Source organism: Condylura cristata, unplaced genomic scaffold (assembly GCF_000260355.1).
Source record: "Condylura cristata isolate star-nosed mole 26May11 unplaced genomic scaffold, ConCri1.0 scaffold00002, whole genome shotgun sequence".
NCBI classification, from domain to species: Eukaryota; Metazoa; Chordata; class Mammalia; order Eulipotyphla; family Talpidae; genus Condylura; species Condylura cristata.
In genome coordinates this window covers 59589782-59614220 of record NW_004567103.1, presented here as the reverse complement: position 1 = coordinate 59614220, position 24439 = coordinate 59589782, and the positions used below count along the sequence as shown (strand labels likewise).

At 36.6% G+C, this 24439-nt stretch overlaps 1 protein-coding gene across 6 annotated transcripts in view; it reads left to right on the top strand.

Annotated features, from left to right (window-relative positions):
* The window catches only part of FMNL2 (formin-like 2), a 277844-nt gene that overhangs the window by 153768 nt on the left and 99637 nt on the right, over positions 1-24439 (top strand). For all 6 annotated transcript variants that reach the window (XM_012726431.1, XM_012726458.1, XM_004674653.2 and 3 more), the window contains exons 2-3: positions 3640-3723; positions 23170-23250. In XM_012726431.1, the coding sequence (XP_012581885.1) occupies positions 3640-3723; positions 23170-23250 (165 nt within the window). The remainder of the gene's footprint in view (positions 1-3639; positions 3724-23169; positions 23251-24439) is intronic.

The following is a 24439-nucleotide window of genomic DNA, read 5'->3' as shown; positions in this document are numbered from 1 at the left end:
GTGGATGAGAGGATTCACCAGAGATAGAGTGGGGAGCAGAACAGGCAGATTGACAAGGTACACTGCTAAGGGGAGCAGTGGGCAGGTCAGGAGAGGTCTGCCACACCATGTGGGTCAGCTTCCTGGCTGGGGATTGAACTCCTGCTGCAGTGGCTTCAGAGAGTTTCATAATATGGTGCTTTAACCCATTGTGCCACCAGGGAGAGCCCGAATTTCTTTCTTTTTTTTTTTTTTTTAGCAAAAAGTAATGGTTCCTAGAAATGCTAAAGTGGGGAGTTGTTTGGGTATAGAATTTCAACACAGGTCACTGCTATGTTAATGCTATAGTTAATGCTACTGAATTATACCTCTGTAGTGGGTCAGAGGTAAATTTTATTGCCTGTATTTTTTATCACAAATTTAAGAAAAAATGATGATTTCTTCTTTTGAGTTATGAAATTTCTAAATCTTTAACAACTCTTCACAGATTCTCATTCTCTAAACTGTTTCTTTTGTGGCATGCTTTTCCCTGCCTCTTTTTAAACAATACTTCAGTTTGTGAATTTTATTCTTTCTATACAACATAGGTGATTATATAATAGAAGAGATTCTGTTTTAGAATCTGGTAATTTAACACTTGCAATTTTTAATTTTGAAATTTTGAAAACAAAGGTATTTATATAAGGTGTGTTTGATAATTACTGTTTGTATGCATTATACTCTAGGTTTTTGAAGATAAGCCTTCTATGTCCTGAATCTAATAGGATGCTCCGTAGGTATCATGTCTGTAATGTGTCCCCCGGCACATGGAGTACAGTGCTTGTACAGGAAGGGATGCTGCTTCATAAACATTTGTTGGATAAGACTTTGATTAAAAATAAAATTCAACTGAAAAAGGGGGCCTTTTTTTTTTTTTGCAGAACAGCATTTGATTCCTGTACTAGTGCTTATTACAAACTGCTTCCAAATGAGTGTCAACTAGAATACTAAAATAGTCAGTTACTTCCCATTTTGCCTTGCAGCAAAAAAGTCTTGGTGGTGTCTTTGGTGTTTGTCCTTGAGAGTCTAGAAGATTAAGAAGTTAGGTCATATTTGGCTTATTTTAAGCTGTCAAACCTTGAAACAGTCAACGAAGTTCTCCCAGGTCTGTTTTCCCGTACATAAAGTAGGGAAAATTTTATCTCTCATGGGCTTGTTATGAAGATTACGTGAAATTATTTGTGCAGCATGCTAGGCATTTTGTTGGAATTCAGACATTCTCTTTCTTACCTTCTCTATGTAAAACAGAAGATTAATAAGGATTTGGAGAAAAAGTCTTTTAAGTTACTTCACAATCTTAATGTTTTTATTTAGTGCAAAATCATACCTAAATGAGGGTCAAAATCAGCTTAAGAGGAAATAATCCCTCTCTAGGGTGCAGATAAGCTATGATGGACTAGTTATTTAATGGTCAATAGCATGGACTAGTTATTTAATGGCCTCCTCAAAAGGTTCACAGGGAATTCTCCTTTGTTTATCCTCAGGGTTGTGTATAATATTGTAAAATTGTAATAGGAAATGAGTAGAAATAAATTTCCATTCTGGTAAAGTAGATATTCTATGGAAATAGGATACAATATCCACTTTAGATTTTCCTATGGAGAAACCTTGGCAATAACATTGAAAACTCTGGAGTTCAGGACTCTGGTTTCATTGTCAGCTTTGAGGGAAATTTAAAAATTCATTATTCTGAAACCTGGTTCTTAGATTCCAGTAGGCTAGATACACATTGATAGCTAGCACCTACTTAGTTGTATTAGTGTCTTTACTATATTGTGTTTAAGGGAAAATGCTTGAGTTGTGTCTGTCAAAGTCATCAAAGATTAATTTTTATACATTAAGTCAGGATAATTTGCTTAGCTTACCTTTACTAAATTTGTTTTACTGGATGTTATGTGGCAGTAACAATGGCAAGGGGAATTGTTTCTCTACAAGTCAACTCCTTTAGAGAGCTGGGACTTGTGCATTAAAATTTCAAGACCTTTGCATTTCATGTGTCTACTCAAGTGTTGATCCAAGCAAGGATCTGTATAGGTAAGATTTACTGTTGGTAAGAGGGGTAGTGAGTAATAGTAATAGATATTAAGTGACTGCTTAGCTTAGTTGCTTGGAGCACAAAAACTTTAAGGAGGCCAAGAGAACAGATGTGAATTTCTTTTGTATCTCATTTACTTCCTCATGTTCTGTTGCCAAAGATCTCACTTCAGACCCTAGCCAAGTATCTTGAAAATGTGTTTGATTGGTCATTTGCGACATTAGACTGGAAAAATGTGAACGTACCTGGGCAGATTTATGACCACCACCACAGAAGTTGTTCTGTATCAACAGAGGACATTGATATGTGTACTGATGTCTAGACATTCCTTTTAGCTTATTTCTCACTGCAAATCCAATTTCATAAAACAAATAGCTTAACTGAAAATTGTGGTTGCTAACGTTGACATGTATCCCAAAGGAGTGCTATTATATCATGGAAGATACCATAATTATTTGCATTGTTTTCAGTTTTAAGAACGAAATAAAAAGGTTCTATTATTTAGTGTTGTCTGTTAAAGTGAGTATAAGTTGATATGGTCTTTTTTTTTTTAGATTTATTATGCATACAGAACTGGGGTACAGGCCACAGCTTCAGGGTCAGTGAGAGGATTCACCAGACACAGAGTGGGGAGCAGAACAGGCTGACTGATGAAGTACACTGCTGTCAAAGTCATCAAAGATTAATTTTTATACATTAAGTCAGGATAATTTGCTTAGCTTACCTTTACTAAATTTGTTTTACTGGATGTTATGTGGCAGTAACAATGGCAAGGGGAATTGTTTCTCTACAAGTCAACTCCTTTAGAGAGCTGGGACTTGAGCATTAAAATTTCAAGACCTTTGCATTTCATGTGTCTACTCAAGTGTTGATCCAAGCAAGGATCTGTATCGGTAAGATTTACTGTTGGTAAGAGGGGTAGTGAGTAATAGTAATAGATGTTAGGTGACTGCTTAGCTTAGTTGTTTGGAGCACAAAAACTTTAAGGAGGCCAAGAGAACAAATGTGAATTTTTTTTGGAGCAGTGGGTGGGGTCAGGAGAGAGGTCTGCCACGCCATGTGGGTCATCTCAGGGGCAGGGATCGAACTCAAGTGGAAGTGGCTTTAGCTTTTTAGTGTTGTCCTTTAGTCTGCTGTGCCACCAGGGAGGGTCTGATATGTTCTCTTTTAATAGACTAATTATTGACTTTTCTTTTGGTGTTTTTTGTTCTGTGTCTGAGTGGTGCCTATAATGCTTTAACAAACAATTAGGGTGATATCTTCCCAACAATTTTTGACCTTTTTTTTTTGAGTAGAATGGGGGCCTTCCATTAAATAAAATAATGTGTTACCTTTGCTGAAATGCAAGGCTGATAGTTCAAAATGGACGATCTTAGACATTCCAGCAGACAACTTTAGAGTCTTTGTTAAACTGATTTGATGTTTAAATGGCTTCCGTTGGGTCTTTTGGTTTCATCATATGCTAAGAATTGAAAAGATGTCATAAAAGAACCATAGTAGTATGCTTTGGCCTGTCTACGAGTTACCCATCAGCAGCTTATTATGGAATGTGACATAACATTTTTTTCCCTCTCTATTTTTAACAGAATGCTATGAACCTACCCCCTGACAAAGCCCGGTTACTGCGGCAGTATGACAATGAAAAAAAGTGGGAACTCATTTGTGATCAGGTAAGAAACAGCAGTGTCTTTACCAAAAAATAATGACAGTAGAGAACCCAATTTCCTTCCTAAAAACGTTAGTTTTTTTCAGGAAATGCATGTGACTCTCTGATTTCTTTTGATCAAAAGGAAGCTTAGACATGAATTACTTTATTCATGCTTTATTTTAATTTTTTCCTAATTTGTGAGACATCTTGAATTAGATTTTCTGGAAAAATTGGTCAAGTGGGCAAGCCATATTCAGGGGATTTGTTTATCTAGTTAGCTTGTGGAGCAGCTTATGCTGCTTGGATAATGTCAGCTCTCTAACGTAGCTGCTGTTCCTGTTCATGTGTATTGATACATGCTCATGTAAGAGGGTGAACTTTTCATAAAGAAACACTGATTAGGTGGATAAAAAATAATTTCAGAAATTCTCCAGCTGTTTTTTGGTCATTATAAACTAATAATGCATTCAGGCTGGGATTTCAGTGAAAAGTGAAATTCTCCATTCCTTCTGTCTTCCACATTCTGTACCTTAGATGTTCTCTGGTAAGATTTTAAGTCTCTCCTGGCAACTTTCTGTATGTGTGTGTTTTAGAAAATAAACCAAAATTATATGAACACATTCTTCTATATTTTGATACCTTCATTAATTGGTGTATGTCTCCATCCCCTTCTAAATGGCTTGTAATATACCACTGTCATGGGTAGTAACTTTGGGCATTTCATTATAGCACTTAGTATGGGTGAAATGTTTTAAAACCTTAAAAAGATTACTCTTAAAAGTACAGAGGAGGGTCTGTATATGAAATCTTTTATTTTGTGCCATTATTTTTAAGGTGGTTGTGCTACTCTCATTCTGCCACAATCCTAAAGTTTCTTGGAGACTGTTGTAATTCCTTCTAATACAGCTCCTTTGGATCTCTACTGTAGGGGTAAAATGTGTGCGGGGAGAGGGGGGGTTTTGTTCCTCACAGGTAGAGTGTGTGCATTCCCTAAGAAATTGATGCCTAGAGTTCACATGGAACTTCAGAAGCCTTCACTGTGTGTTTTACTTTAGCTCCTAATTCAAGCTGCGGTGGAATGGTGGCAAAATCATCCTCTCCTTTCCATGCTGTAATTGCGCACCAAGAGTAGGTAGAAACTGAAGAGGAAGTTTACTGCTTATGTAATTGTAACCCAAAAGAGTACATTTTTGCTGACAGTCTCCTTCCTTGAGTCTTAATTTTTATCTCGATGTATTATTACAAGAAAAAAACATGATTGTTATAATGAAAATAGACAAAGGTAAGAGAAACTATTTAAGGAAGGGTATTCATACCAATGAGGGAGGTGCTGATGGTAAAAAATTCTCCAGTGTGACAGGTTGTGATAGAGTGGCGAGTAGAGCAAAGAAGGCTCCTCCGGTGACATTTTGTTAGTACTGGGAGGAAGGGCTGAACCCTCCTTCCTTCCTCATACCTGCAAAATTCACTGTCAGCTCAGTTTGCCCTGCTTCTTCGGGCTTTATTGAGTTATTTTTACATCTCCAATATGCCAAAAGGGGAAGATTGCTAATGGTTGAAGATTTCTAATAATTGTACTGTTCTCTCATCCCCAAAGCAGCTTTGTAGGGTTGATGATGAGCTAAGGGGATTCCGAGGCTGGAAGAGGAACAATCTGCAAAGTTTATGCTGTGTACTAGAAAACATACAGATTTGGGTGTCTTTCTATAGCTTTATTATTCTCTGCTCCTATTCTCACAAACCACTTAAGTCTGTAAATTATATGCTAAATATAAACAAAGATACAGGTTATCTTTAATTTTCTGGCTTGCCTTCTAGTATGTTTTCTTGTGAAGGAGAAAAGTTGGGAAGTTGTAATGTGGGTCCTGAACCTCACCTACCTTTGTACACTAAGATGAATTGACATTTTTGACTAACCATTAATCATTGTGAGATTGTATCCAGCAGAAGACTGGAATTTTGCTATATAAGGGTAATCCAGAGGTGTTTCACATACATCAATATTATTTCTCTTTCATGTTATGAAAGGAAACATAAAAACCACAAACTTGTTGGTTTTTATTGATTTTATTTCTTACTATTTTATGCAACTTGTCACATATAATACATTTTATATATATATATATATATATATATATATATATATATATATAGAGAGAGAGAGAGAGAGAGAGAGAGAGTGAGAGAGAGAGAGAATACATATGGCTGTCCTAACATATCTTTTATGGTAGTTAAACTGATGGACACTCAAAATGTATTTACTTTTATGATTTCATTCTTATGAAAGGTCCATAGTAGAAAATATAGACAGGAAGTAGGTCAGTAGTTGTCATGGATTGGGAAGGGGGATGGAGAGTGATTGTTAATGGAGTGGGGTTTCTTTTTGGTGTGATTAAAATTAGTGTTGAGATTAACATAGTGGTAACAGAGTTGAAAAGCCTGTGTAAAATTGTTTACTTTAAAAGTATGGATTTTATGCATGTGACTTATATTTCAAATAGAAATTTAGACATTTGAGCTATTTAGAGACCTCAAATAGATATTTGCTCTGTAACAGTCAGAAAAGAAGAAAGGGGAGGAGAATTTAATATAAATGACAGTGTTTCTTGTTTGATGCTAATCTCAACAAACCGTAAAAAGACTTTTTGAGAAAATTGGAGACATTTGATTAGTGACTCTGAAGATGTTAGAGGACCTGATATATTGACGTAGGTAGGTTTGATTTTGATATTGTGATAATGTAAGAATCTGTCTTTATTTTTTAGGAAATGTGCATTTTTTTAGTATAAGGAGGTATAACTGGGGAAAATAGTAAAAATTAATCATTTAAGGAAATGTGGAAAAATCTTGATGATTGTTAACTTTCGTAGTAGAATATGTTGGTATCTTCTTACAGTATACTTGCAACTTTTGTGTATGTTGGAGATTTTATAATATAAAAGATACTTGTATATGATAACCTTCATTTTTTCACTTTCTGTAAAAGGTAGTCTAATATTCTTAAATTATCTCAAAGGTTAGATAAAATATGTAGAATAAAACTTGGCCCATAATTGTTGCTTGATAAATGGTGTGACTGCTAAGACTGAGAACTCGGATATTAAGTGTTGGTCCCACTACTGGTTTTATTATCAACTTCAGAGGATTCAGGAAAGTTTATTGGATTTAACAGATTATCATATGTTACCTAAACATACTTGTGACTTGATTGCAAGTTGCCTGATGTCTCACAAAAACTATAGACTTTTCAGTCCAAGAGAATACCATGCCAAATTGCTTGTCTTTTTGGTGGGTCTTAAACAATGAATGTGGTGTGTTGTCATTGATACCTGTCACATGAGACATTGCTTGTCACCTGGTGCTCTGTTTATTGTAGTATATTGTATGCAAGTATTTTATTTATATTTAAATACAATGCAGAGACGTTATTTGTTAGGAAACATGTTATAGGCAGTGTTCACAAAGTGAAAATGGATGTGAAAGATATTACATTAGAAGACCTGTGGAAGGCACAGCGGACTTATCCTGTCTTACCCACTATTGTCCTCAGCAATGTGTTTCTGTCTATCCCCACTCTGTCTCTGGTGAATCCTCCCATTCCCTATACCTCTGGCCTAGACCCCAGTTCTTGTATGCATAAATAAAGTAAATAAATCTTTTTTTTTTTTTTAAATAAAGGAACAGTGGAGAAAATATTTCAGGTTTCATTTCAATTTTTCCCACCATTTTGATAAAAAAATTTTAAATTATACATAGGTATATAAACAAATTCTTCATTTTGTACATTTTTTCACCTCAGTTGTATTCCCCATGGACTTGCCACCACCAGTTCACCCATGTGCTACCACCATAGTCCCATGTGCTCTTCCCACCCCAGTTTTGATCCTTTTCCCCTCTTCACCCCCGTAGAATGTCTATGGATTATAGTTGTTCATTTTTACTTTATTACAATTAGTCCCCTCCCACCCCCCAATCCCTTACTCTCCTGCTATGAGTGAAACCATCCAATATTTTTCTTTCTCTTTCTGACTTACTTTACTAAGCACTGTTCCTTCCAGCTCCATCCATGTTGCCCCAAATGGCATGAGTTTATCTTTTTTTGATTGTTGAGTAATACCCCATTATGTATATGTACCTTGGAAACATTTTTGAAAAGAGAAGGGTTACTAATGCAGATAATAAAGGGATCTGTGCATTCCTGTATTGAAGCTCTGTCTTCACTTGCCAAGGTCAACTGAAATTCCAGTTCTTTGGCTAATTCCAGAAGGAAGATAAGTTTTTAGGTGGTTAAATTCCAAAGAACCTTTATAGTGAAAGTATTCTGGTAATGTCATTTAGTCCTCTCTTGGATATAGGCAGAGATCACCAGAATTTCTAGTGGATGACCAAGGTTAAAGTCACAGTCAAGAACTGTTTGTATGTGATGAGAGAATCTCAATAAAGAGGAACTTTCTTGATGAATTTTGGTGCGAGGATGGGGTGAAGTGCAATCAGAAAGCCCATTTCTGTAGTACATTAAGTGGACAGGGTATCCTAGCTACATCAACTTGAGGACTCTGTGGGGCCTTTGAAGTAAGAGTTATAAAAACACGAGATAACATGATGGATGTAAAAAGCTGGGAATATTAAGTTACTCTGATGACTGTGACCAAAAACTCACGAGCCAACTAGCGGGAAGAGGGCCCATTCATTGGATTTTTACCTTTGCAGAGAGAGATCCCCTTGCTCATATCTGCCTCAATTTTTGATCCTCCCTAAACTTAAACTCTGGGCTATACTGTTAAGACTTTGGGGCCTTGGCTGTTTCTTACAAGTGTAGAGCTCTTAGCAGTGGCTGCTGTGGGTAAAGGCTGCACTTAAGGAGTTTAGATAACCTGGGTGAATTTTCAGATTATTATATCTTGAAGAGTTGTTCAATGTCATTTATTTCAGGCCACTCTTTTTGCTTGTTTCTACTGGGAAAGTTAACACGTTTGTTCCGTTACTACCCACAGAAAATGTAATATCCTTAATAAATAAAAGGTATTTAGGCCCTCCCTGGTGGCGCAGCGGGTCAGAGCACAGCACTGAGAAGCTAAAGCCACTTCTTCATGAGTTCAATTCCCGCCTGCCCTGGAGGTGACCACATGGCGTGGCAGACCTCTCCTGGCCTGCCCACTGCTCCCCTCAGTAGTGTATTTCATTGATCTGCCTGTTCTGCTCCCCACTCTCTCTGGTGAAGCCTCTTGCTGCCCCTGAGCCTCTGGCCTGTACCCCAGTTCTGTATGCACAAATAAATCTTTAAAAAAAATAAATAAAAGGTATTTAAAAATATATTTATTTATTTATGCATACAGAATTGAGATATAGGCCAGAGGTGGTGGAGAGCCAGATACAGAGTGGAGAGCAGGATAAGCAGATTAACGAAGTACACTGCTGAGGGGAGCAGTGGGTAAGACAGAAGAGATCTCCTGCGCCGTGTGGATCAGCTCTGGGGCCGGGGATCGAACTTGCACTGAAATGGCTACAGCTACCTTGCAATGCTGCATCCTAACCCATTGCGCCATCAGGCCAATAAAAGGCATTTTATCTTTGTGTAGGAGCACATAAAGTACAGTAGTGGCTTTTTTGCCTGCCTACCTATTCATGAGTTCCTTATTTCATAGATGATGAAACTGAAGTTCAGGACCATAAATGACTAGGCTACTCTATGGTCACTCTTGTCTAGTTAGTAGGGTGAGAATGCTTTTCCAAATTTTATTCTTGGGTATTTCAGTTATTCCCCTTACACTAGGGACCTGGGATCAATCCATTAAAACAAAACATAATAGGGAAGATTACACCATCCTTCATCCATTGGCTTCTCTGGAGGCTGTTAAGGGCTCTATAGAACTTAACAGGTGGCGGGTGATATGGTTCTTAACTGTGCCTGTACTGAGTGATTTTTTGGAAATAATTAATCAAGAATTCAGGACATTTTAGATTACTAATGGTGTTGAGTGTGGATTCTGTGAATGTGTATGATCAGTCAAGAACTGTTAGACGTACCACATCTGAGCTAGGTTAGAAAGTGTCCCTGTGACTTTGCTGGTGATGGCCTGGTGTGTTTTGGGAGTGGATAGGTGTGGCTTTATCTTGCCTTGAAATGACTGACTGTTGCTTTTCATCAATGAAAGATTGGGGTCTTAATGAAAGATTGAGGTCCCTTCTTTCTTTGACTCATATGTCATAATTCTGGAGGTGAAAGTTAAGAGGTGGTAGGAAATTGTACCCACTTAAAACTTCAGCTTCTTGTGTGAAGTACTTCAGTGAGAGAAAATTTTGGCCCTTAGTCCTTGGCATGTGACTTGATTCAGTTCCTTAATGCCACTGTGTCAGAACTGAGTCAGATTGGGGTAGTAAGATGCTCCTTTATGCAGTGAATCTTCATTACAGTGTGAATCACTTGCTTGTCTTTTCAGCATAACCAAGCCATACCATTTGAATATATTTAATCATTAAGAATAAAATTATTCTTTTAAACCCTTCACATGCATTTCCTGAATGATTTCTTTCAAAAGACTAGGCAGTTACTTATTGAATAAATTAATATATCAATATAAGCCAGTTTTGCATCTGGAATCAAATTTCCAAAAATTATAAGAGCACGTGTATTGATGTGATTTTGTGAGCTAGTTTCAGTTGTTTTCTGCCAGGTGAGCAATATTACTGGACACTAATGGGTGATTTCCTGTGGGTCTTCAGATTCTAGGTAATGAGGGCTGGTCCTTGAAGAATGAGGGATACTAATAAATAGAAAAAAGGGGGATGGTGATGGTGGTTGGCTATAGCCTATTTTTGTGCTGGTGGCTGCCATGGTCATTTGAGAAGCATATGGCTTGTATAGGTGGGGAAGGTACAGGGGAAGGTAGTGAATGGTACAGCAGTAACCTTCCCTTTGTCTTCTCCCTTTCCCCTTGCTCCCAGACTGGAGTCTGAATTTGCCTTCAGCACCAACATCAAGTTCCAGGCTTTGATTCTACATTTAGCTACATTCTCTTCATTCTGACTTTACCAGCTGTTGGGTTAATAGTCATCTCCTCCGCCTCTTATTCAATCCTCTGGTTAGCTGGCATTTTTACTATTGTTTGATGTTAAATTGTTTGGATTTTTATTATGTTTCCATAATTCTGTGGTATGTTGATGCTATTTTATTTTTAAATCATTGCTAGGTTCTTGCAATCTGTTTAATTCTCTGTAAATTCTTTCAGACCCCTTAGTGTGTTTATTTTTTTCCATTTTGACACCTGATCTTACCCTTCCCCCTGCCATGAAATCCTTCTTTGACCATGCATTAGTCAGATTTTTCTTTGGTATTTTGTTTTGTCTGTCTGTCTCTCAAAACTTGGGTTCTGTAGAAATTAAAGGTGGAGGGGGAAATGGCTCTTGATTGTGCCTCTGCCAAACCATTTAGTGGAATTGGTTAGTAAAAATTCAGGATGCTTGGATAATTAATGTTGATACTTGTGGACTACATGAAATGTACAATCCACTCTAGAAACTGATAAACAGTACTATATAAGACTTTTTGTGTCCATATAAAGCCATTAAAATGAAAATGAATCAATTGAGATGGAAAAATGCACAAAATATGTAAAAATAAACTACTATAAAATTTTAAAAAATTAAAATGCGTAGTAATTCCCTAATATCATCAATTAGCCAGTTCATTTCCCCTAATCATCCTTGATGTTTTTCCCACTTGGTTTAGTCAAATGAGAAACTATTCCAGAATCAATCATATTGCATCTGGTTGTTATGTTCTTTTAAGTTTCTTTGAGTCTGGAACAGACCTTTATGTTTTATGTAGTAAAAGGAACAGGCAAAGCTGTTTGAATAAGCATCTAGTTGAATAAGCATCTAGGCAAGGGAAAAGCAGAGAGTGAAGCAGAGGATAAGGATCTGAGTTTTCCCCCAAGTAGGTGCCTCATGTAATATTTTATTGGAAAAGACTTTAGGTGGTCATTGTACCAATTTATTTGTTCTCTATTCCTGCAGAGTGGCAATGGGAAGTGTACTTTAGCCAGACTAAAATGAGGAGAAGGGAGCATTTGTCTCTGGACTGTCTCCTGTTTGAAATTATAAAGGAACTGTCATCGTCTTCTGGAAATCTCCAAATCTGAGGAAACGTATTGAGTTACTTGCTGCTAAAAAAGACACATTTCTTTCAATTTTTCTCTTGAAAGCAGTTTCCCTTCCACGAAACTCACTCCAGGTCTCTGATTCCTTGATTCAAAAATACTGGAAAAGCAATCAGAGGAGCAGAGGCCAACTCTTTGTATGTTGCTCTCTTGTGTTTAATATCTCTCCAGTTCTGGAAAATTGAGCCTGAACTTAGAAGTGAGTTTACATTTTCCCTCTTCCAGAGATTCTTTTGTCAATTTTCATAGTGGGGAGAAAAGATGCTGGCTTATCCCAGAGGTTTTGAGAGGGGGGGGGTCGGGGAGGGGAAAAGGTAAGTTAAAGAAGTGATAGAAGAAGGAATTGTTCCTTTTAAAAACTAATCCTTTTTGGCAACTTGTTGTAAATGCTCTGTCAGAAACGCCATTTGACCTAACAACTAGAGCAAGAAACCAAGGGCCCACTCTGGTTTGAATCTTTTTGGTTATCTTTTGCCAAAATGAATATCATGTTGCTTGGTCCTTCTGCCTGGTGATATAAATGAAGTCATAGATTCCTCCCACCTTGACCCCCAAACACATAATTGCCTGAGCTAGCCGAAACAACTTAGCTATGTTGTTTGAAATAAACTTTATTATCTGAGGATCTTTTATAGACTTGGCAATGTGTTACAGAAAAGGAAGAGTCGAGCAGCCAATTTAATCCATGTAGGGTAGGCTACAATTGACCTTAGACCCTATTTTTTAGAAAGTTTAAGTTATAGATCTGTTATTCTGGAGTAATAAATTCTACTTTGCATTGTCTTAACATTTAACTCACAGTCTTTACTCTGAAACATGATTTTGTTCAATTTCCATAGAAGAGAGAACTCAAATGGCTTTTTGGAAGTTAGCCAATAGGTGCTTGAGCTAATTGCAAATTTTAAAGATTTCTGTTTTAAAAAGTGACATAATAGTTTGTAAAGGTGTTTTGAAAAAAAAAAAATGCTAGTGGATGACTACATCACCATATGATTGTGGTTCTTTTTATCAGTCCTTTCATTGATCAATCCTTTTCATGAGTCCTTTTATTACATGATTGAGCACATCATGAAGAACCATGCTAAGATCACAGTGCTTCAAAAAACATAATGTTGAATATTTCAAAGAGGAGCTTGAAGAAAGATTAGCATCCTCTTAAAAGTAAATTCTGGAACCTCTGAATCTGTAACAGAGTGCTCTCAAACCACATATCCTCACCTACTGATTTATAAACATTTTGCAATTATAAAACAGACCCCTTGACTGCTTTATTTTACAGACCCCTTGACTGCTTTATTGCTTGCAAAATTGACATAGTACTATTTAAATGATGGTGAGTGAAACTAACAAAATATCAGGAAAAGCTTTTTTTTGAACAAAGGGAGTGGTACTCAGTAACCAAGTAAATAAGTAAAATTTATCTAAAGAAAAGAAACTGGAATGGATTATACTAAGCAAATAAGCAAAATAAGTCAGGAAAAAGACAGATACTAGGTGGCTTCATTTATATGTGGAATATAAAGAAACCAAACAAAGGGTCAGACAAAAACAAAGCAATAACAAGCCCTTGACATCTGACTACAGAATTGAGGCAATCAGAAGGGGAGGGTGACAGGGTGAGAGTTGAGAAGGGAGGGAACCCAGTGGAATATGGTCGACGATTATTGGTGGGCATAGTGTGAAAACATACATTTGTAGAGGTTTGAACCTAATATATATGCAGTGTTGTAAACCATCATTAACTCAGTAAACATAAATGAGGAAAAAAAGTTACTTTGAGGTACTGTGTTTTTTGTTTTTAATGTCATCTTTATTGAGGTGTGATTCACATATGATGATGTTCACTGATTTTGTATTTTCCAAAGTGACTGGCCAGTTGGCATCCCTGACAGCAATATAGTAGAATCATAATTGCTTCACATCCTCACTGACACTTGTGTATTATCAGGCTTTTTAATTCTGGTGATTTGATGTTCATGTAAGTGGGGTTTTTATTTTATTATTGTAATGATGTTGAACACTTTTTTACATGCTGATTTACCCATTGTGTATCTTCACTGAAGCATCTGTTCAAATCACTTGACTGTTTGGAAAATTTTCTTATTTTCCAAAGCTATAGAATTTTAAACATATATTTTGGATACAAGTCTTTGAGGCATGTGTTTTGCAAAATATTTCTCATAGTTTATGTCTGTGTTTTCATATTTAAAAGTACCTTTCAAAGAACAAAAGTTCTCCTGATGAGTTAGAATTTATATTTTAAGTGATTCATGTATTTTGTGTTCTAAAAAATCTTTTCCTAATCTTGGGTCACAATGATTATCTCCTAAGGAAAAACACAAAAAACAAAGACTATGTCCTACATGTCCTCCTTTTGGAAGTTTTTATTCTAAGCCAGTGATTTATTTTTATTTGATTTTGGTACATATGTGAAGGTAAGGGTGATTCATTGCTCCTTCCCTCCCCCGCCCCCCAATCAATATCCATTGTAAGCAATTTGCTGATAGACTTTTTTTTTAAGCTTGTGTTAGTCTTTATTTATTTTTTTAACGATTTATTTATTTATGCATATAGAATTGGGGTACAGGCCTGAGGTGTAGGCACTGTGAGAGGGCTTCACCAAAGGCAGAGTGGGGGCAGAACAGGCAGATCTACAAAGTACACTGCTGAGGGGAGCATTGGGCAGGTCAAGAGAGGTCTGCTGCTGCCTTGTGGATCTCCAGGGCGGGGATCAAACTCATGCTGAACTGGCTTTTAGCTTCTTAGTGCTGTGCTTTAACCTGCTGCACCACCAGGGAAGGCCCCCTCATAGATTTCTTTTTATGAACTACCTTGATATCTTTGAAAAGCCAAGTGGCCATATATGTGGGTCTCTATTTGTGTTCTCTCTACAATGTTCCATTAATTTTTATTTCAATTCTATGTCAATATAGCAATTTTGACTACTGTCTTGAAATAAAATAGTATGAGTTCTCCAACTTGGTTGTTTTCCAACATCATTTTGGCTATTTAATTCCTTTGCATTTTTATTTAAATTATGGAATAAGCTTGTCAATTTCTAAGAAAAACCTCTAATATTTTGATTGAATTTGCCTCAACTCTGTAGATCAATTTCAGGCATCTTTACAATATTGACTTCTGATCTAGGAACATGGCATTTCTATTTATTTAAGTCTTTTATAATAACTCAGGAATGTTTTGAAGTTTCCAGTGTACAGCTCTTGCACATATTTTAATTTATTCCTAAGTATTTCATGATGTTCAGTGTTATTTTAAGTAATACAATTTTAAAATGAAAGTTTCCAATCGTTTATTCTGAGAGAAACATTGTTTTTGAGTAACTTCTTTCAACTTCATCGATTCTCTTCTGGAGAAAAGGTGATTTATGCTGTATCACTGCATTTATCAAAACCAAATTATACTTTGGACACTACCTTAATGGATTCTGTAAATGTAAACAGCAGTCAGGAATAAATGTTGAAGTTTAGTATTCTAAACTTATATTTAATTCTATGCCTGTAGTAGTTGCATGATTAAAATCTGATAACCCCTCCCCGCCCCTCCCATTTCAGTTGTTCTTTTCATAAGTATGTGTTCTTTGTGTGAATAAGATAATTAATGACTTTAGTGGAAGGTGTCTCCCTTCTCCACTTATTCCCTTGCTATCTACACTAGATTATATCCTTTACAAATATTATAATTAAGCTTAGCAAACACTTACTGAAATTCTAAGAATTACATCTATGTATTTATGTATTGTTTGAACTGGAGCACATGAAGTTTAGACAACCCAGACAGTCTAACTGTACTCAGAAAACAATCCTTAAAATAAGAGCTTGCTCTGTTTTGAAATTCTTAACTGAGAGATGTTAGTGTTCATATCTCAATCTTGAAATACTCGATGTTTTCAGTAAGAAATCTCTCTCCCCACTCCATCAGGTTCGGAACTCATATTTTTCTTTTTTTCCTTTATGCTTTATTTGGACGATAGTAGTTTTAGAAATTCTTACTAAAGAGCCTCAGTATGTTATTTTGTTTGTAGGACATCGTTAATTAAGGTTTCCAGAATGTGTACTAAATGGAGGAAGAAGGGTTTCATGTTTTCATTTTTTCAGTGGAAGAAACAGTGAGGCATATTCTTGTCCCTTACATATTTATAGAAACTGTACTTCCCTGAGATTTTGCAAAATTTTTATGGATGTATAAACTGTAACCATTATTTTAAATGTAAATCTCTCTTTAAACATAACTGAAGATATTCCTAAGTCTTTGTTTACCAAGAGTAGGCATATTCTCTTTGTAGCTTGAGTAAAGAGACATTCAGCGATCCAAGGTAGAAAGTGCAATCTAAAACAATGCTTAAGAAATTTTAGTGTAGAGGTGACCCACTTTGGGAATTGCAGAAAATGCTGATTCTTGTGAACTTGATGAGTAGTGACAGGAGAATTTTTGCAATTTAATAGACATCCTCAATTGCTTTAGATGCAGGTGTTTGATATTCTTTAAGAAACACCACTCTGATAGAAAAGAAAATTTTGGCTCCTTAGGGGACAGAGCAAAGAATTTGAAGACTTCTCACTTGATCTTATCTAAAAGGCAGAGTAGTGATTTGAAGACTTCTCTAAAAGGTTTTCTAGTATAAATCCATCTCCCCTATTACTCAATATAGCTTTTAGATCTTCAATAGCAATAGCAACAACTATATTATTGAACATTACTACTTGCCAAGCACATATTGGACATGGCTGCTTGCCAAGCACAGTCATGGTTCAGCCTGAGGATAATGAGATAATACACTATATTAGTAGGAACTCCTTTCTTACAAATTAACAAAAGCATCTTAAAAAAATCGTTTCATAAAATTATAGAAGTTTCAGGTGTGCAATACTGTAACTAGACATTCGTTGTACACAATAGCCTGGTGACTGAACACTAGTTTCTTTTCATCACAATGTCATTGACCCCATTTACTCATTTCATGCCCCCCCCTTTTCTCCCTGGTAGCCACCAATCTCTTCTCTGTATCTATGAGTTTTTGTTTTGTAAAACATATTTTATCCCCTTTTAAATTGGGAAAAATGATGAGTGGGATTAAAGAAGTCCAATTAATATCATATATTAGAGTGAATTATAGGATGTTTTGATTAGGAAAGACCTGTTGAACTATGAGAAACTTTTGCTAGTCTAAATAAAGGAAATCATTTGGACAAGTCTCATCAAATGTTATTTTCAGTCTTAGAGCTATAATGGAACACTTGGAAAGTTGTTCTCTCTGCTCAGACGAGGAAAATGATTTCATATTTAAAGCTGAAGAATGCTTCAAGGCTCTCCAAAAGAGCTAGGGCTGTGGAATGACTCTAAGGTGCAGATTTTTCAAGTGTAGTCTAGTGCAAGGATGGCCAGCTTCTCAAGGTGGTAATGGAGAAAGAGTTACACAGTATTAACAATATGTTTTTTCTCTCTTCAAAGTTCCTTAGTGGTTCCTTGTTGTCTATCCTGTACATATTGCTTATTAGCCTGTACACATGTGCTTATAATCACACCATTGTCCACTCCAACTTATGTTTAGATCTTTGTGCCATTACCTTTCATATATTGTATTACTGAATCCCATCTCAAAACCCCTTGAAGTTCCTAGAAAGTGCCCCATGCTTCTCTATCATTGTTCCCATGTCGCCCCATCTGGAAAACTGTTTGTTCTATCTTTTGCCTCTCACACCATCCCAGTCTGTCCTTCAAAACTCAATTCAAAAGCCACTTTCTCAAGGGATGTGCCTTTGATCATCTCAGCTGGAAAGAACCATACCTTTCTTTGAACTTCCAGAGAATCACATATGGCTCTTATCATATTCTACTTTGTGTTACAGTGATGTCTGTTGTATCTCAGAGATGAGATTTAATGCTCTGGAATTGAATATTTCATTTTATGCTTTTTATAGGGTCATGCATAATGTGAACTGGATGAATGAAAAATAACCTTTGATTTTGTGTATTTATTAACAATTCTAAATACCTTGGTATTTTTTCATGTAAGTGCCTAGAAGCAAGAGACCTAAATGTGATACTAAGAATTAAGCTGTTCAGAGCAAGGGCTTGTTTAGCAAAATGTTTTCCTCCAATAACAACCATGGGGACCCTTTTAAGTAGGAATACAGGTGGCACTAACTACTTCTGGTAGTTGTAACCAAATTAGAATTCCATCAGAACTTGCTTTCATGGTCATCTGTTATAATAATATGTTAGAATCTTAATATTTTTACTCATTTTCATTAACTTGTCTTCTTTCTCAACGTTCTCCCCACCCCCACCCCACAACACACATGCATATACTTCTAAGAGGGCACAGTATAGATGCTAGGGAAACAGAAAATAGGCCTTTCCTTGAGACCTTTGATATATCCATTTCTTTTGGGAGAATCTTGATTTGTGTAATTTTTTTTTCTACATGCAAATTGCTAGGCCCATGAGGTCTGATATGTTTTGAACAAGTTTCATAGTCGACTTTGATACCTTATTCTGAACCTACTCCCCTTAACCCCATGCACTATTTTTCCTTCTGCCATAATGTATACATAATTTCTTAATGTATACATAGTACTTACAATATTAATTGAGTATATTATTTTTGTCTTCTCCTCTTCTACTCATGTCAGTATTATCCATTTTAGAGGGTAAACTCCTTGAGGGACATAGATTATTATTGTCAACTAGATCTGAAGAGCATTCGGTACCAAATAGCCTTATAAATTAGGGCAAGAACGCTGGTTGTAATTATGGTTCATTGGAGGCTATGGTTCGCTTCCTCAGCCTTGGGAAAGAAGCCCAATGACTTTGAACTCTAGGAAGAAAAAAATCATTCAAGTATAGTGAGTAGGCTTATATGCACGAAAACAACCCCCCTTGAATTTTCATTATCTAAAATGAATTATTACAGGATCTGAATAATAAAACAATAATGGCTTAATGATGATGACATCTAATTCATCCCTAGGGTGTTTAAGCAGTTCATATAGCTCTGCTAATACACTGCTGAAATGGAGTCAGTGACCCTGCAGCCCTCCCAAACAGGAAGAGAAACTCAGCAGTCAGTGTGTCCCTCCCGAGCTATTCATTTGCCTGAGGTTTCCTTTATCTTTAAATGTCTCAGTATAATTTCTTCCCTTAAATCTCAGGAGTACTAAGGTATAAGATAAACTTGATTGGAATTATATTTGCTTTTAGAGCTACTTATCCAACTGTAATTTGTAGAGCAGAAATGCTTAAAACATGTTGTTTTTTTGTAAGTAACAGCAGATTTTTTGGGTAGCTAACAGCAGATTAACCTTAATAACTAATTTATGTAATTATCACAGAGGCTACAAAGGAACAGAAATATTTTGCTAGATGAATGGAATGTCTAATTCTAAACTTTTATGTAGAACGACTTTCAATGATACACAACTACATGTGGAGTGAGGCCCCAAAGAAATAATCATGATAGTTAGAAGTCTAACAGAAAATGTTATGTTGCGGCACAGCTGATGAGTCCTGTTTACTATGACTGACCTGCTAAACCTAGTGGCGCTCCTGTTGTAATCCCTTCATCTTCTGCTTCTGGTGTTTCACTTTGAGCTGTAGTAGATTTGAACCTTAGTCATTAGGTGAGGTCCATTAAATGCTTTTTTTTTTTTTTTTATTTTTTTCCTTCCTCTTCACCTATAAAGCAGGCCTAACCTTCCTGGTGGCCAGTGGAAGGAAGGTGAAGCTAGCTCAAACCTTGGTAAATTGAGGTAGGGGAAAGTATATGATAATGTAGCAGATACTTTCAGAGACAAGCAAAACAACACAGGCTTATCAGCAAGTGTTCTTTAGTTCTGACAATAGTTTGAAGGACATATCAAGCACTGACACTGGATATATGCCCTATAGTTACATGTTGTATACCAAAACTTCAAAAATTATCCTTAATCTGAGTGAAGTGACTTAGAAGACCTTTAGCAGTGAGGTTTTTTTTTTTTTTTAAAGATTTATTTATTTGTGCATACAGAACTGGTGTACAGGCCAAAGGGGTGGTGAGAGGCTTCACCAGAGACAGAGTGGGGAGCAGAACAGGCGGATCGATGAAGTACACTGCTGAGGGGAGCAGCGGGCGGGCCAGGAGAGGTCTGCCTCCCCATGTGGATCTCTTCCCGGGATCTCCTCCCCGGCAGGCGAGGATCGAACTCATGCGGAAGTGGCTTAAGCTTCTTAGTGCAGTGCTTGTTAACCTGCTGCACCACCAGGTAGGGCCCTCATAACACTACTTTTAATGAATTTTTTTTTTTTTTTTTAGTCTGAGGTTTGTCCTCCCGCCCTATTTTCTCACACACTCCTCCCAGACTTTTTTTTTGGGGGGGTCTAATGTACTAAATGTTAAGAAATGGCTTCAGACTGTTTTTCTTTGGGTGCTCATAGGAAATGATTTAAAATCCTAGAGCAGTTGTTACTTCCCAGCCAGAAACATTGCATCCAGAAAGTTTCTACAAAGAGGGAGTTGAGGGTAGTGGTGATACTGTATGTTGTACTTTAAAAGCTTGTTCACATAGGGCCCTCCCTGGTGGCGCAGCAGTCAAAGCACTGCACTAAGAAGCCTAAGCCACTTCCGCATGAGTTCGATCCCCGCCTGCCCCGGAGGAGATCCACATGGCGAGGCAGACCTCTCCTGGCCCGCCCGCTGCTCCCCTCAGCAGTGTACTGCGCCCATCTGCCAGTTCTGCTCCCCACTCTGTCCCTGGTGAATCCTCTCACCTTCCACATCTCTGGCCTGTACCCCAGTTCTGTATGAATAAATAAATAAATCTTAAAAAAAAAAAAAACTTGTTCACATAACTTATTAACTTACATTGATAAATCACCATGATATAGGAATACATTTTTACCTTTAGAGATATGTATATACAACTCTAGATGAGGACTTTAGTTAAGCTGCTCATCTCAATGAAGTTGAACAAGCAGGTAAAATTATTGAAAATAGCATGTGGGGTATGAAGCAGATCTGGAATGAGGATGATTGAAAACTACTCGTTTCAATGCAGTAGTCTAAAATTCTAATTTTTGAGAAAAAAGTTTATGTAAATACATCAATCACACATCCTGAAATCTTCAAAATAATTGTGTTTTGGCAGGATGTTGAAATTCTTCAGTGAATTCCCTCAAATGTTTCTGTTGTCTAAATGGTCATGTTAAATATAGAAAGAAAATATCTGGCGAGCCAGGTGCTATATTTATAACTCAAACAATAGCTCCTTTTGAAATTAGAGAAACAATGCTGAGTTTTTAGGAAAATTGTTTGGGTATTTTATTCTTTCTTGGTAACAGTTTTATTTGAATCCCTGGATGTTGGTTGAGTTTTCTGTGAACAGTTTATCAGTCATTTCAAGCTAGGTTATTAGTTCATTTTCCAGAACTCTTTGTTGTTATTTTAGCTCTTAACTGGGTTATTGATAATTCTTGAGGGCAGTTGAGTTCTAACCAGTCTTTAGGATAGTGATGGTAAATTTCTTTTTTAAAAAAAGACTATACATCGATTCAGTGATGGCACTGGAAATCTCAAATATTCATGATTTGTTTCAAAATTGTTTTCAGAGTAGAAAATTGAAAATAATTGTGAACTATACACTGATCTTTTGAAAAACATTTTTTGGAGTATAGTTTATATATGATAAATTCACCCTGACTTTTAAATGAAAGGGAAATATTGATGTGTCTCACAAAAAGACGCTTCCCTCTATTTTAAAGTACTAAACAGTAACAAAATATTTTTGTTGATAGGTGATCTTTAATAGTTCTAAGTCTGTAATTGAGCAAAACTTGAATAAAACAAGGAGAATAGTTTGGTTCTCTCTGTGGAGAAATAGAAATTTATATGGATTAAATAGATGCTTAAAACTGTTAGTTTTTTGTCAGTGTTGGGAAATACTAAAACATTCTAAAACATTCCATTGTCACATCAATAGCAATCAGGTTAAAAGGAATTGCTAACAAAACATCTTGGGTTGTAAATAGGAAAAAAAAAAAAAGCAGAGCACTGACTACAATTGTCTTGATTTCGTGACGAATCATGTTTTTCCTTTGTGAGCTGAATTAAGTTTTTTTGGGTATGAAACATAGCATATTCACAGAAAGGTCATGAAACTTGAGAACAGCATAACAAGCAGATTAGGGACAGTATCTGAGTCAAGTAGAATACTACTAGCTCTCAGGATCAGGCCATAGCTCCCTTCCCTCACCTCCAGTTCAGTTCTCCAATTCATTTTTATGCTGACCCCATCTCCCATCCATTGTATGTATATGAAACTGTGTGTGTGTGTGTATTTAAACAAGTAAATCAGCTATGTTTGTGCCCTAACCATTAAAGTTTAATAACGCCTGTTTTCCAAACCTACATAAATGAAATCATATGTTCTTCTCAATGTCTGTTTTCTAAGATCTGTCCCTGCAAGAGCACACATTACTTTGTTCCTTTTTCTTGGAATATAATATATAACATCATATGAACATAATAAAAGTACTAAGCCATTTCATAGTTTATGGGCATTTATTTTTATCCAATTTCTAGAATCTCTGTTTATAATGCTACTTTATACCTTAATGTCTCTAAAACCTAATATGAAAGTATCTCAAATTTGGATACTTTCATCATAGTGTTAGCATATGGGAGTTGGGGATATAGATCTCTCTCTTGCTCTCTCTATCTAATCTTCTTCAATGATGTCTTGTGCAAATTTTTTTGGGGGGTAAAAAATTGGTAATACATTAATGATCACAGAATATACATGTTTATACACAGTCCATACTCTTAGCAATATACTTGTTATTCATTTTTGAGATAAACTAATTTTATCTATTTTTAAGTCAAGTTTTTAAAGATAAAATACACTTTCAACAGAAAAAGACCTATCAATATTAAAGAATATTAAAGATAACTAAATAAAAAATATGCAGTAGATTGAAAACCTTCTAGAAAATGCCCTGAAACAGGTTAAAACTTCAGAACACCACAGAGAAATCAGTACAGATATGGAGATGACAGGTGAAGATTTGAATCTACTTGTACCACTGGCTGTTTCTGAATTTCTCTGAGCTTCAGCTTTTTCTACACACAGAGAGGATAATCACATTTACAAAGATTCAAAACAGGGAGTATATAAGGATTATTTTCAGGGCCATGTTCATACTGTAGATATGTGTTGGCCTCGGATCAGCAGTATTGATCTCTTTGAATGTGGCTCACTATGTCTTGCTATCATAGCTCTTTCATGCGTTTTACTTTACATTTGTGTCTCCTGCAGGAACGATTCCAGGTGAAGAATCCTCCCCATACATACATTCAAAAGCTCAAAGGCTATCTGGATCCAGCTGTAACCAGGAAGGTAAGATGGATTTGTTTTCATTCTTTGTTGTTACTTCCTCACTAGCTGGCAGACTCAACCTGCATTGAGTAGCCCTTTCTTCCTCTGCATTACGGCCTCTGCCAGAGCCTTCAGGAAACAACCTTTGGAGACTGACAACATGAAAAGCCATCCTTGCCTGCGGATGTGTTAAAAAGTACTCTCCTGGGATGGGAATTACATACCTCTGATGGTTATTGAGACACTGCCATTTCATGTACACAGAACAGTCAGTCCAGTCCATAGGCGTTCAGCCCCCTAGAAAAGCAGGCCTAGCCAAGGGAACACTCGTCTTTCATGCCTTGATGCATTTCCAGAGACCTTGAAAAATCACTGGGGCTTTGTCATTCCAGCTGTGCACTCACATCCTGTGTTGACGCTTTTAGCAGCTTCCCCTGCCACCTCTGTCTCCAGCCCCAAGAAGGAACGGAGAGAATAGCCGATCCCATTCTCAACTGACTTTCTCCTTTTGCAAACAAACTCTGCTTTGTGCAGCTGCACAGTTGATTTAAACTGAGTCCTCATGGTAAAGTGAGCACCTGAGACAGCCCCGCAGGCCTGGATCAGCCCTGGGATGTCTCAGGTCAAACTATTTTGGCTCAAGAAGGGTAAGCGGTTTTTTGCCAGATAGTACTTTTTTTTTAATTGACCTTACACAACTCCTGCTTTTAAGGCTGCAGCAAAAATATCTTGAGCTGAATTCCCTCTCTTGTTTGAGGGTGTGACATATGGGGAAAGAAAGGTATACTTTTCCTAGTCAGCCACTGTTGCTAAGGTCCTTGGTTTGTATTTTTTGGTTAAGTTCTCTTTCTTTTCTTCATCTTTCATTTGTGCTCTTAAATTCATACCTCTTCCACCCCCAACACAAAGTCAAGCAAAGGCAAATAGCTACTTCCTTTCAGAGTTTTCTGATCCATTGTCCTATAGTTAGCATGCAGACAAGTGTAAATAAAATCTAGTATTGATGATGACAATAGATGTAGTCCTTTGCTGTCACCTGGATACCATGTGACTTGAATGTGATGTACATTCTAAGAATGTACCTGTCAAAGTAGCATCATATTTCCCACACCTGTTTCTTTTTCTTTCTTTCTTTCTTTCTTTCTTTCTTTCTTTCTTTCTTTCTTTCTTTCTTTCTTTCTTTCTTTCTTTCTTTCTTTCTTTCTTTCTT